The 14,940-nt window shown below is 51.3% G+C and overlaps 1 protein-coding gene across 4 annotated transcripts in view; it reads right to left on the bottom strand.

The window, feature by feature from the left end:
- The window catches only part of DDHD1 (DDHD domain containing 1), a 49,500-nt gene extending 45,847 nt beyond the window's left edge, over window positions 1-3,653 (bottom strand). For all 4 annotated transcript variants that reach the window (XM_029079035.2, XM_029079033.2, XM_029079034.2 and 1 more), the window contains exon 1: window positions 3,171-3,653. In XM_029079035.2, coding sequence (XP_028934868.1) covers window positions 3,171-3,621 — 451 coding nt within the window. In that variant the 5' untranslated portion in view covers window positions 3,622-3,653. The remainder of the gene's footprint in view (window positions 1-3,170) is intronic.
- Between the last annotated feature and the right edge of the window lie 11,287 nt (window positions 3,654-14,940).

Raw genomic sequence — 14,940 nt, 5'->3', positions numbered from 1 at the left:
TTCGAACTCATGAGCCCTGACTCCAAAGCCCGTGCTCTTTCCACTGCGCCACGCTGCTTCTCAACATTACCAACATTATTATATTTTGCGGAAACGTAATGATAATAAAATTGACGATGGTATTTGTTAAGCGCTTACTCTGTGCCAAGCGCTGTTCTGAGCACTGGAGAAGACACAAGGTTATCAGGCTGTCCCATGTGGGGCTCACAGTCTCATCCCCATTTTCCAGACCAGGTCACTGAGGCCCAGAGAAGTGACTTGCCCAAAGTCACACAGCTAAGTGGCGGGATTAGAATCTATGACCTCTTCCAAACCCGGGCTCTTGCCACTAGCCCATGCTGCTTCCCACGCTACTTTCCAAGCGCTCGGTACAGTGCTCTGCACACAGTCAGCGCTCAATCACTTCATTCGATCGTATTTATTGAGCGCTCACTGTGTGCAATCAATACGCCTGACTGACTGAACAAATACCGCAATGATGATCATTCCCACCACCGAGCCATTCGGTCGTATTTTTTGAGCGCTTGCTGTGTGCAGAGCACTGTACTAAGCGCTTGGAAAGCACAATTCAAAACCAGATAGAGACGATTCCTGCCCCACCAAGGGCTCACAATCTAGAAGGGGGCAGACGGCAAAACAAAACAAGTAGTCAGGCAACAATACCATCAAAATAGAATCAGAGAGAGATACACATCATTAATAAAATAGAGCAATAAATAATATATACAAATATACACAAGTGTTGAGGAGAAGGGGGTAGAACAGAGCAGGCCGCCTGGATGGCTCCCAGCGCTCAGTACAGTGCCTGGCATATGGCTTCCCCCGTATTATAGGAAATCGACAGAGAAGCAGCAGGGCTCAGTGGCAAGAGCCCGGGCTTAGGAGTCAGAGGTCCTGGGTTCTAATCCCGGCTCCGTCACTTGACAGCTGTGTGACTTTGGGCGAGTCCCTTCACCTTTCTGGGCCTCAGTTCCCTCATCTGTCAAATGGGGATGAAGACGGTGAGCCCCACGTGGGACCACCTGACCACCTTGTAGCCTCCCCAGCGCTTAGAACAGTGCTTTGCACACAGTAAGCACTTAACAGATGCCATCATTATTAAGTGCTCAATAAATATGATTGAATGAATGAATGAATGTGAGGCTGTTGTTGGGCAGGGACTGTCTCTATCTGTTGCTGAATTGGACTCTCCCAAGTGCTCAGTACAGTGTTCTGCACCTAGTAAGTGCTCAATAAATACGACTGCCTGAATGAATATAAGCCCGTTGTGGGCAGCGATTGTCTCTCCCTGCTGCTGAACTGGACTCTCCCAAGCGATCAGTCCAGTGCTCTGCACCTAGCGAGCGCTCAATAAATACGACTGACTGAATGAAAGAATGAATGGGAGCTCAACACATACGACTGACTGAATGAAAGAATGAATGGGAGCCTCTTGTTGGGCAGGGATTGTCTCTATCTATCGCTGAACTGGACTCTTGCAAGCGCTCAGCACAGCGCTCTGCACCTAGCAAGCGCTCAATCAATACAATTGAATGAATGTGAGGTTGTTGTTGGGCAGGGATTGTCTCTGTTGCTGAACTGGACTCTCCCAAGCGCTCAGTCCAGTGTTCTGCACCTAGTAAGCGCTCAGGAAATACCAATGAATGAATATGAGCCCGCTGGGGGGCAGGGATTGTCTCTTTTTCCGAACTGGCCTCTCCCAAGCGCTCAGTACAGTGCTGTGCACATAAGTGCCAACGAATGAATGAATGTGAGCCCGCTATGGGGCAGGGATTGTCTCTGTTGCCGAACTGGCCTCTCCCAAGCGCTTAGTACAGTGCTGTGCCCATAAGCATGAACGAATGAATGCCTGTGAGCCCATTGTGGGGCAGGGATTGTCTCTGTTTCCGAACTGGACTTTCCCTAGCGCTCAGTACAGTGCTCTGCACATAAGCACGAATGAATGAATGAAAGAATGAATACATGTGAGCCCGCTGTTGGGTAGGGATTGTCTCTGTTGCTGAACTGGACTCTCCCAAGTGCTTAGTACAGTGCTCTGCACATAAAAAGGGCGAATGAATGAATGCCTGTGAGCCCGCTGTGGGGCAGGGATCGTCTCTGTCGCCCAACTGTCCTCTCCCCAGCGCTCAGCACAGTGCTGTGCACATAAGCGCGGATGAATGAAAGCTTGGGAGCTCACTGTGGGGCAGGGACCGTCTCTGCTTCCGACCTGTCCTCTCCCCAGTGCTGAGCACAGTGCTGTGCGCATCAGTGCGACTGAACCAATGAAGGCTCCTCTCCCCAGCGCTCAGCACAATGCTCTGCACATAAGAAGCCCGAATGAATGAATGAATGCATGCTGGTGAGCCCGCTGTGGGGCAGGGACCGTCTCTGTCGCCCAACTGTCCTCTCCTCAGCGTTCAGCCCAGTGCTGCGCCCATCAGCGCGACTGAACGAACGAAGGCTCCTCTCCCCAGCGCTCAGCCCAGTGCTGTGCACATAAGAAGCCCGAATGAATGAATGAATGCATGCTGGTGAGCCCGCTGTGGGGCAGGGACCGTCTCTGTCGCCCAACTGTCCTCTCCCCAGCGCTCAGCCCAATGCTGCGCACACAAGAAGCCCGAATGAATGAATGAATGCATGCTGGTGAGCCCGCTGTGGGGCAGGGACCGTCTCTGTCGCCCAACTGTCCTCTCCTCAGCGTTCAGCCCAGTGCTGCGTGCATCAGCGCGACTGAACGAACGAAGGCTCCTCTCCTCAGCGCTCAGCCCAATGCTCTGCACACAAGAAGCCCGAATGAATGAATGAATGCATGCTGGTGAGCCCGCTGTGGGGCAGGGACCGTCTCTGTCGCCCAACTGTCCTCTCCCCAGCGTTCAGCCCAGTGCTGCGTGCATCAGCGCGACTGAACGAACGAAGGCTCCTCTCCCCAGCGCTCAGCCCAGTGCTGTGCACACAAGAAGCCCGAATGAATGAATGAATGCATGCTGGTGAGCCCGCTGTGGGGCAGGGACCGTCTCTGTCGCCCAACTGTCCTCTCCTCAGCGTTCAGCCCAGTGCTGCGCGCATCAGCGCGACTGAACGAACGAAGCCTCCTCTCCCCAGCGCTCAGCGCCATGGCGGCTCCGCCCACAGTGCGCGCCGGGCGGGCGGAGGAGCCGGGCGAAGGAGGGGGGGGGGGACGGACTCACGGTTCCAGTAGACGGGGGTGCAGACGCCGAGGGCCACGTCCACCTCGTAGAGACCCCCGCGGACGCAGACGGGGTCGGGGGGCGGCGGCCGCTCGGCGTCGTCGGCGTCGCGGGCCCAGGCGTTCCTGAAGGCCAGCTCCATGCGCAGCGAGTCGTAGCCGATGAAGGGCTTCCACGTCTTCTTGTCCTCCTTGAAGAACCAGCGCACCTCCTCGGGGCCCAGCTCCGTCACCACCTCGTAGCGCGGGGGTCGTTTCCTCTCCGGGACCGGCGGCGGGGGGGGGGAGGGGCGGCGGGGGGGGGGGGGGGGGGCGGCGGGGGGGGCGGCGGGGGGGGGGGCCGGGCCGCCCTCGGCGTCGCTGTAGAAGCGCAGCGACGAGCCCGACTCGGCCGAGCTGAGGTCGTAGGCCTCGTCGCTGAGGTAAACGTCCGCCGCCCCGGACGACTCCATGAGGAGACCTCCCTCCCTCCCTCTCTCCCTCCCGCCCGCCCGCCCGCCGGCCTTCGCCTCAGCCCCCGCACGCCCCAGGCGGCGGCCCGCGCCGCGGCCCACGCGCCGCCCCATTCTCACGCACGCGCAGACGTAGGCGGCCCGACGGACGCGCCCCTCCGCCCCCTCCACCAATCCCCGGCCGCCCCCGGGGACACGCCTTTCCCCCCCCCCCGCGCGCGCTCTAGCCCCTCCCGCAGGCCCCGCCCCCCGCCGCGCGCCCGCTCCGGGCCCCGCCCCCCACCCCGCGCGCGCAGGACCCCCTCCCCCCGGCCTCGCTCTACCCCCTAGCGCGGGCCCCGCCCCCCGCCGCGCGCCCGCTCCGGGCCCCGCCCCCCTCCCCGCGCGCGCGCGCAGGACCCCCTCCCCTCCCCCCGGCCCCGCCCCCGGCCTCGCTCTACTCCCTAGCGCGGGCCCCGCCCTCCGCCGCGCGCGCGCCGGACCCCGCCCCCCCCACGGTCCCACCCCCGACCTCCCTGCAGGCCCCGCCCCCCAGCGCGCGCTCTACCCCCTCCCGCAGGCCCCGCCCCCCGCCACGCGCGCTCTAGCCCCTCTCGCAGCGCGCGCCGGATCCCGCCCCCTCCCACGGCCCCGCCCCCGGCCTCCCTGCAGGCCCCGCCCCCCGGCGCGCGCCGGATCCCCCTCCAGGGCCCCGCCCCCCAGCGCGCGCCGGCCTCGCTCCGAGCCCCGCCCCCCCCCCTCCTGCGGAGCACGTGGCCTCGTGGGACCAGCCCGGGCTGGGGAGTCAGAGGTCGCGGGTTCGAATCCCGCCTCCGCCCCTTGTCCGCTGGGTGACTCTGGGCCTCAGTGACCTCATCTGTCAAATGGGAATGAAGACTGGGAGCCCCACCACGGTCCACCCGATTGCCTTGTAATAATGAGAAGAATAAAGATGATGGCATTTGTCAAGCGCTTACTATGTACCAAGCAGTGTTCTAAACGCTGGGGGGGATACGGGGTCATCAGGGTGTCCCACGTGGGGCTCCCAATCTCCATCCCCATTTTCCAGATGAGGTCACTGAGGCCTAGTGAAGTGGCTTGCCCGAGGTCACACAGCTGGTAAGGGGTGGAGGCGGGATTAGAACCCATGGCCTCTGTCTCCCAAGCCTGGGCTCTTTCCACTGAGCCACGCTGCTTCTCAAATGAATGAATGAATCAATGAATCAATGAGTCAAGCAATCAATCAATCTCACACCAGGCCCCTCTTCTGCAGCCCCCCCTCCCCCAGTTTCCGCTCCAACTATTGGAGGGCCCGGCTCGTCTCCATGGCAACACCTCCCCTCAACTCCATCACCCCTTCAGCCTCTGAGGTGACAAACATCTCCTTCAACTGCCCTTTCCCCTCTAGGCCTGTGCATCTCTAATTCTGTTGAATTGCACTGTATCATCCATTCAGTGGTATTTATTGACCACTTACTGTGTGCAGACCACTGTACTAAACGCTTGGAAAGTAAACATCAAAGTGTTTAAGGGGTTTGGACTCAAGTGCACAGAAGGGAGGGGGATGAGAGATTAGCTGGGGAAGGCTTTGTGGTTTATTGTTGTAGTGAACTTTCCCAAGCGCTTAGTACAGTGCTCTGCACGCAGTAAGTGCTCAATAAATACGATTGAATGAATATGATTTTAGTAGAGCTTTGAAGATGATTTTAGTAGAGCTTTGAAGATGGGGAGGGTGGTGGTCTTCCTTCTGATTACACGTGTATCTGGCCTGATTACAAAACATTAATTTTAAATATCGCATAGTAAATCTGTCAATATCTAATATTTTTCCAGAAGTGAAACGGAAGTCTCAGGCTATCCGCTAAAGAGAGGATGCACGCAAGTACTTCAAATGTAATAATTGATCGGGATGATGTTTGTGATAAAGATGTACCGATTTGTGTTGTCCATACAAATCCTATTCAGGGGAAAGAGCACAGGCTTGGGAGTCAGAGGACGTGGGTTTTTATCCCGGCTCTGCCACTTGACTGCTGTGTGACTTTGGGAAAATCGCTTAACTTCTCTGGGCCTCAGTTACCTCATCTGTAAAATGGGGATTAAGACTTTGAGCCCCTCGTGGAACAACCTGATGACCATGTATCTACCCCAGCGCTTAGAACAGTGCTTGGCACATAGTAAGCACTTAACAAATACAATCATCATTATTGATATTATTATTACTTCTTGTTCATTAAGCACTTACAATGAGCAACAGCTGTACTAACCCCCGGGTTCATTCAATTCAGAAACAATCCATGTCCCGCAAGTGCATCATTATGTAAAGGGGACTTTTATACAAATCTTGTATATTCTATTATTCGTCCCATCTGTAATTTATTTAAGTGTCCGTTCCCCCCAGAAAGCCTGGAACCTCTGACTTCTAATCCCAGCTCCACCTTTGGCCTGTGGTGTGACCTTGGGCAAGTCACTTAACTTCTCAATTCCTCCTTCTCCTACCTCCAGGACAGCTCCACCTGGATGTCCGCCCGCCACCTAAAACTCAACATGTCTAAAACTGAGCTCCTTATCTTCCCTCCCAAGCCCTGTCCTCTCCCTGATTCCCTCTCACTGTGGTCGGCACGACCGTCCTTCCCGTCTCACAGCCCATGACCTCGGTGTCGTCCTTGACTCCGCTCTCTCATTCACCCCACACATCCAATCTGTCACCAACCCCTGGTGGTCTCGCCTTCACAATATTGCTAAGATCCGTCCTTTCCATCCAAACGGCTATCGGCTGGTACAAGCCCTCATGATATCCCCACTGGATTATTGTGCCAGCCTCCTTTCGGATCTCCTTTCCTCCTATCTCTCCCCACTCCAGTCTATTCTTCATTCCACCGCCCGGATCATCTTCCTACAGAAAGGCTCTGGGCCTGTCCCTCCCCTCCTCAAAAACCTCCAGCGGTTGCCTATCGACCTTCGCACGAAACAAAAACTCCTCACTCTTGGCTTCAAAGCTCTCCATCACCTTGCCCCCTCCTACCTCTCCTCCCTTCTCTTTACCGCCCACTCCGTAGGCTCCGCTCCTCTGCCGCCCACCTCCTCACTGTCCCCCGCTCTCGCCTATCCTGTCGACCCCTGTCCCACGTCCTCCCACTGTCCTGGAACGCCCTCCCTCCTCACCTCCGCCAAACTAACTCTCTTCCCCTCTTCAAAGCCCTACTGAGAGCTCACCTCCTCCAAGAGGCCTTCCCAGACTGAGCCCCCCCTTTCCCTCTGCTCCCCCTCCCTTCCCCTCTGTCTCTCCCCCCTCCCCTCAGCACTGTGCTCATTTGTGTATATTATTTATTACCCTATTTATTTTCTTAATGAGGTGTACATCCCCTTGATTCTATTTATCTTGATGATGTTGTCTTGTTTTTGTTTTGTTCTCTTTTGCTTTGCTATCTCCCCCGTTTAGATTGTGAGCCCGTCATTGGGCAGGGATGGTCTCTATCTGATGCCCAATTGTACATTCCAAGAGCTTAGTCCAGTGCTCTGCACATAATAAGCACTCAGTAAATACTACTGAATGAATGAATGAGAGCAAAATAGAACAGACATATTCACTGCCCACAACGAGCTTCCGGTCTAGAACAGTCTGTACTAAGCACTGGGGTAGATACGAGTGAAGCGGGTTGGACACAGTCCACGTCCCACATGAGGATCAAGGTCTTAATCCTCCTTTTAAGTGGTGGAGCCGGAATTAGAACCCAGGTCCTTCTGACTCCCAGGCCTGACCTCTCACCACTAGGTCATGCTGCTTCTGTATGCCAATGTGACTGCACGAGGCTGCTGAACTGATTCCATTCCACCATCCTGTTTTTGTGGGGGGGTTTTATGGTGTTTGTTAAATGCTGACAATGTGCCAGGCACTGTACTAACTGCTGGGGTAGATACGAGCTAACTGGGTTGGACACAGTCCATGTCCCACGTGAGGCTCACAGCCTTAATCTTCCTTTTACAGATGCGATAGCTGAGGCCCAGAGTAGTTAAATGACTTGCCCAAGGTCACACAGCAGAGATGTGGCAGAGTGAAGATTAGAACCCGGGTCCTTCTGAGTCCCAGAGACGGTAAGCGACTTGCCCAAGGTCACACAGCAGACGTGTGGCAGAGCTGGGATTGGAACGCAGGTCCTTTTGAGTCCTAGGCCTTATCCACTAGGCCACACTGCTTCCCGTTGCTGAGGGTGGTTCATTGGACATGCTGGAAAATCTGCTCGGGAAGTGAGTTCTGGACCCATCTAGGCCGTCCAGACAGGCAATGACAGAACTGCCTTGGAGATCGTCAACCTGCTATGGAATCTGATGGCCCGTTCATTCATTCATTCATTCATTCATGAGAAGCAATGTGGCTAAGTGGAAAGAGCCCGGGCTTGGGAGTCAGAGGTCATGAGTTCGAATCCCAAATCTGCCACTTGTCAGCTGTGTGACTGTGGGCAAGTCACTTCACTTCTCGGTGCCTCAGTTACCTCATCTGTAAAACGGGGATTAACTGTGAGCCTCATGTGGGACAACCTGATGACCCTGTATCTGCCCCAGCGCTTAGAACAGTGCTCTGCACAAAGTAAGCGCTTAACAAATACTATTATAATATTATAATAATATATAATATAATAATATAATATATTATTATTATTTATTGAGCATTTACTGAGGGCAGAGCACTGTACTAAGTGCTTGGAAAGTACAATTCACCACACTCTCTCTGTCAGTTTGCCCAGAGCCATTCCGGCCTTCTCAATTCTTTTTTCTAATCACGCCCAGTCTTCTTGTAGCACATAGATAAAATGGCGGGAAGCGATCCAACCTAATGCGAACTAAAGATATCATTAAGTAACAGTCATCGATCCATCAACCAGTGATCTTTATTGAGCGCGTATGTGTCGAGCACTTTACCAAGTGCTCGGGGAATACAGTACGACGGAGTTTAGAGACACGTTCCCTGCCCACGACAGGCTTACGCTCGAGGATCACGATGCAAAACAGATGGGGAACTGACAAGGCTGGGTCACTCTAACTTCAGGAGGACAAATATATAACCCGGTTGAATAATGAAGAATTATTTCCTAATCTATGAGAAATGATAATATCAGTCAATCCCATCAATCAATAGGGAAGCAGTGTGGCCTAGTGCATAGAGCATGGGCCCGGGAGACAGAAGGACCTGAGTTCTAATCACAGCTCTGCCACTCATCTGCTCTATAACCTTGGTCAAGTCACTTCACTTCTCTGGGCCTCAGTTACCTCATCTGGAAAAAAGGGATTAATAATAATAATGTTGGTATTTGTTAAGCGCTTACTATGTGCAGAGCACTGTTCTAAGCGCTGGGGTAAATACAGGGTAATCAGGTTGTCCCACGTGAGGCTCACAGTTAATCCCCATTTTACAGATGAGGTAACTGAGGCAGAGAGAAGTTAAGTGACTTGCCCACAGTCACACAGCTGCCAAGTGGCAGAGCCGGGATTCGTACCCATGATCTCTGACTCCCAAGCCCGTGCTCTTTCCACTGAGCCACGTTGCTTCACTGTGAGCCCCATGTGGGACAGGGACCGTGTCTAACTTGATTACCTTATATCTACCCCAATGCTTAAAACAGTGCCTGGCACCTAGTAACTGCTTAACAAATACCATGAAAAAAAACCAATCGTATTTATTGAGTGCTTACTGTGTGCAGAGTGCTGTACTAAGCACTTGGGAGAGTACAGTTTTTATAATAATACTAATTGTTCTTCTTATTAATTATTATTATTACAGTATAATAGAGTTGGAAGACCCATTCCCTGCCCACAGTGAGTTTATGGTATAGAAGACTCTAATATAGAGGACTGTAATATATAATGATATCCGCAGTATCCATGTATCACGTAGATAGCAGGCCTTCGAGACCCTAACAGGAGAGTCTTTCCTATCAACACAAAAACCTTGACAGACAGAGCTATCTATCTGGCCCCATTTTAAGTTGCCATTTGTAAAGCTGCCAAGAGCCACTCCTTAATGGATGTCGTGAAGCAACCGATAGCGTTCAAAATGGATGAAGAAAGCTGCGTCACGGCACAGCATGGTTTAATGGAGCTTTTCAACAACAGCCAAATTTTATTAGAATGCCAAAAACACACCAAGCCCACCTGCCCGTGAAGGTGTCGATCGCCTTTCTAACACCTCTTCAGCACTTAAGCTCTTCCTCCTAGAACCATCCCCTAGTTCTGGCCTAAATCTCCTTTGGGGAAGTGTAAACTGGTTGTGGGCAGGGAATGTTACTGGTGTGTTGTTGTACTGTCCTCTCCCAAGTGCTGAGTTCCGTGCTCTGCACACAGAAAGCGCTCAACTAATACGATAGACCGATGATTGACTGTTAACGGGAGGGGACAGGGAAGTGAAGTAATAGGATCGCCTCTCTTTCTTTTTTTTATGGTATTTGTTAAGCACTTATTATGAGCCAGGCACCGTCCTAAATCTTAGGGTAGATACACGGTAATCAGATTGGACCCGGTCCATGTCCCATATAGGGCTTAATCCCCATCTGAAGTAAGATGAAGTAACTGAAGCAGATGAAGTAACTGAAGCAGATGAAGTAACTGAGGCACAGAAAAGTGAAGTGACTTGCCCAAGGTCATCCAGGTTCTTCCGACACTCAGGCCCGGGCTCTACCCACTGAGCCACCGGTTGTGAGTACACCAGGGCCCAGTTGGTGCAAAAGTTACCAGTTTCCCTCCCCAGGCTATCAAGCGTGTATTTTTAATGGCCCTGTTGCTTTGAAAAGAAAACTTCACAAAGGACAACCTTGCTTGCTTGCCTCTACCCCAGAACTAAGAGTTCTGGGAAATTGAAATTGCAAGTTTTCCCAGAAGGAGTGGCTTTTAATATTCCTCTTTCTCTCGGAAAACAGGCTGAAGAGTAGTTCCTTTAGTTTGGCCCTGATCTTTCACCAGAAGCCTCTTTGCGTGTCTAAATTTTCTCTGCTGACTTCCTGTGCCCTAGATAAGTTCCCATGGCTCAAAGTACACTTCTCCAAGGGTGATGCAACGAGGTACCTTTGCCCTACAGAGATTTACTTTAGGGAACTAGAATTCAAGTCTGCCGGCTGAAGGCTCAAACATCCTCGGTGGGCTGGGGGCTTTTCGCCTTTCTCCAAGAACAGGTGCCAATTCTTTATCCCGAGCATGGCGGCGAAAGGGATCTCACCAAGAGACAAGAACCGGGAGGAAGTAGGCCTCAGAGGGCCAATGGACAGAAAAAACCCACCATTTGAGGGGTCTTTTCAATCCTGACTGGAAACTCCCTGACTCAGTCGATCGATGATATTTATGGAGCGCTCACTGTGTGTGGAGAGCTTTATTGAGCGCGTGGGAGAGTCCAGCGTAACAGAGTTGGTAGACACGTTCCCTGCCCACATCGAGCTTCCAGTCTAGAGGGGGTTTAGAGTCTAGAAGTCTAGAAGGATTAAAACCCAGGTCCTCTTACTCCGACCAGGCCTTTCTTCTAGGCCCCACTGCTTCTGGCCTAACCCAACTCGTAGATAATGAAGCTAATCGCTGATCACACTTCTAACAGGCCAAGTCTCATTTAGCTCCACAAAGATAGTAATTGCCCTCCTGAGGCCAGGAATCTTAACATCCTCGGCGGCGTTCACTCTGAGGCCAATCCCCCAGTGCATTTACGCTCTAAGGCGGAGGAAAACCAACCCGTTTGGCTGTCAAAGTCCAGATGGATTTGAGAGGCAAGACCTAAACCCACCGAGGCGATGTGATTTTGCAGTCAGGCCAGGCTCTTAGGAGAGTTGACCTTTGTCCTCAGCTGGGCCACCCACAGACTCCATGTGTCAAAGTCTGCTAACTGTATTGCCCTCTCCCAAGCGCTAATAAAGTTAATAATAATAATAATGTTGGTATTTGTTAAGCGCTTACTATGTGCCGAGCACTGTTCTAAGCGCTGGGGTAGACACAAGGGAATCAGGTTGTCCCACGTGGGGCTCACAGTCTTAATCCCCATTTTACAGATGAGGTAACTGAGGCACAGAGAAGTTAAGTGACTTGCTCACAGTCACACAGCTGACAAGTGGCGGACCCGGGATTCAAACTCATGACCTCTGACTCCAAAGCCCGTGCTCTTTCCACTGAGCCACGCTGCTCTGTGCCCGGTAGTTGCTCCATAAATGCTCTCAATTGATCGACTGTTTGATTGACAGGAGGGTTTTGCTACTTATTCCTTTGGTCACCATGTAACGTGAAAGGACCGAAAAGCATTAACTTGAGGTAGGGAGGGAAGAGACTTTTCCCTATAAGACTGGGCCCTAATTAAAGTATATTCCTATATATATGTGTGTGTATCTATCAATCTACATATATCTAAATATAAATATATAGATTTATCTATATATCTATACAGGGGGAATGCTCCTTTAAAAGAAGTTCTCCTAAAACTTTCCCTGTACAAAGGTGAGCGCACTGTGACCAGAGTAAAGTCATTTCTCCATTCTGTGAAACAGTCAGTTCTTAAATTGTGCCTGGGTCCTGGCTCTGAAATTGGCTTCTCTGGGCTTTCTAGTACTTCACCGGTGAACCGGCAAGTGAATATAGCCCAGAAGTGCCCAGGTTCTATATCAAAGGCAGAGATAGGTTGTCATCACGGGGCCAGCGTGGACCCTGCAGCAATGTGCCCTAATGGGTAGAGCACAGGCTTGGGAATCACAAGGACCTGGGTTCTAATCCTAGCTCCATCACTAGCCCGCTTTGTGACCTTGGGCGAGTCACTTAATTTCTCTGGGCCTCATTTCCCTCATTTGTAAAATGGGGATTAAGACTGTGAGCCCCATGTAGGGCAGGGACTGTGTTCAACCTGATTAGATTGTACCTACCCCAGCGCTTAGTTCAGTGCTTGACACATAGTAAGTGCTTAACAAATACTCTTATTATGATTATTATTACGGAGCAGGCGGAAAAAGTTTTTATCCTGACTTCACTATGAGAGCCCAGCTAACTTAGCCCTGGGATGAATTTTTGGTTGACCCCGGGCCAATTTTGGCTAAAAACCCCCCACTTAGTACAGTGCCCCACACGGAGTAAGTGTTCAGTAAGTACGACTGATTGATAAAAAAAGGAAATATCCGTTAGGAAACTCCTTAAAGAGGAAGACACTGGCTCGGGTCAATCGCAGCTCCGGTCTCTATTGTCTCAGTTGAAAAGTGGACAGAATGATAGTTTTCATTCATTCGGTTGTATTTATTAGGCACTTACTGTGTGCAGAGCACTGGACTGAGTGCTCAGGAGCGGACAATAGAACAATAAACAGACACATTCCTTGCCCACAGTGAGCTTACAGTCTAGAGGGGGAGACGGACATGAATAGGAATCAGTAGATGATGGTTATGGATATAAGCGGTGTGAGGCTGGGAGGGGGGATGAGTAAAGGGAGCAAATCAGCAGAAGGGAGTGGGAGAAGAAGAAAGGGGGTTCCCTAGGTGTGACCGAGATAAAGGATTCATTCATTAATTCAACTGTATTTACTGAGTGCTTACTGTGTGTGGAACATTGAACTAAGTGCTTGGAAAGTACAATTCGGCAACAGAGACAGTCGCTACCCAACAACGGGCTCACAGTCTAGAAGGGGGGATTTAGATAAAGTACTAGAAGAGCTAGGTAGCAACATGGCTTAGAGGAAAGAACCAAGTGATTAGGAATCAGGATAATAATAATGATGGCATTTGTTAAGCGCTTACTGTGTGCAGAGTACTGTTCTAAGCACTGAGGGGATATAAAGGGATCAGGTTGTCCCACACGGGGCTCACAGTCTTAATCCCCATTTTGCAGATGAGGTAACTGAGGCACAGAGAAGTGAAGTGACTTGCCCACAGTCACACGGCTGACAAGTGGCAGAGCCGGGATTTGAACCCACGACCTCTGATTCCCAAGCCCATGCTCTTTCCACTGAGCCACGCTGCTTATCAGGAGTCCCAGCTCTGCTACTGGCCTGCTGTGTGACCTTGGGCAAGCCCCTTCACCTCTCTGGACCTCAATTATCTCATCTGTCAAATGGGGATAAGATGCTCGCTCTCCCTCCCTCTTAGACATGGGACAGAGACTGTGTGCCATCTGCTTATCTTGTATCTACAGCACTTATCTGGAGGCACCTGGAGGGTTTCCAGTCCTCTACCAGTCTCGGCTACAGGAGGGAGAGTGAAGCAGAGGCCTGTCCATTCCATTCCTAGCTTGGCCAGTGGTTAACGAGTGGAAGGCCATGGGCTACAAGTCAAAACTCAGCCGTGCTGGGCAGCAGCGGCATGGGAGAGAGTCAAGGGCAGAGAATGAAGTTTACCGCATGGAAGAAGGCAACGGTCAACCACTTTTGAATTTTTACTGAAAAAACTCTTTGGTTCCATTCCCAGTGCTTAGCACGATGTTCTTTAGGGAGCTCTCAATAAATGCTATTACTACTGCTGGTGCAAAGGTTCCAAATTGGGGATTTGCTGTATCAAAGCTCGGTATGGGTAGGGAACGTGTCTGCTAATTCTGTTATATTGTACTCACCCAATAATCATAATAATGGTATTTCATTCACTCATTCAGGAGTATTTATTGACCGCTTACTATGTGCAGGGGGCTGTACTAAGCACTTGGAATGTACAGTTCAGCAAAAGATAGAGACCATCCCTGCCCAAGGACGGGCTCACAGTCTAAAATGGGGGAGACAGACAGCAAAGCAAAACAGAACAAAACAAAAAGATAACATCATCAAGATAAATAGAATCAAGGGGATGTACACCTCATTAAGAAAATAAATATATGTTAAGCACTTACCATGTGCCAGGCACTGTACTAAGCGCTAGGGTGGATACAAGCAAATAGAATTGGACATAGTCCCTGCCCCACGTGCGGCTGAACCGTCTCAATCCCCATTTTACAGATGAGGTAACAGGCACAGAGAAGTGACTTGCCCAAGGTCACACAGCAGACAAGTGGCGGAGCTGGAATTTGAACCCACGACCTTCCGACTCCCAGGTCCCTGCTCTATCCACTACGCTATACTGCTTCACAAGCATTTAGAACAGTGCTCTGCGCATAGGAAGCCCTCAATAAATACCAATAATTGAAAAAGGAGATTCTGTAGAAGAATTTAATGGGATTTGGTGGATCCTGGCAACCGGCCTATGAATTCTAAGCATTAAGGAATGTTTCCTCCCGAGGAAAAAAGCAAGCACTGACCTTTTGCCAGGCCTTAACCTTAGTGGTTTTAAAGGAAATTCTCCTGTAATTTGATTGAAGCATTCTGGGGTTTTTTTTTTGTTGTTGTTCATCTAATTATATTTTCTGGTTTGGGAGACG

The sequence above is a fragment of the Ornithorhynchus anatinus genome, chromosome 14, assembly GCF_004115215.2.
Source record: "Ornithorhynchus anatinus isolate Pmale09 chromosome 14, mOrnAna1.pri.v4, whole genome shotgun sequence".
In the NCBI taxonomy this organism is placed as follows: Eukaryota; Metazoa; Chordata; class Mammalia; order Monotremata; family Ornithorhynchidae; genus Ornithorhynchus; species Ornithorhynchus anatinus.
This window is presented reverse-complemented; position numbering and strand designations above follow the sequence as displayed.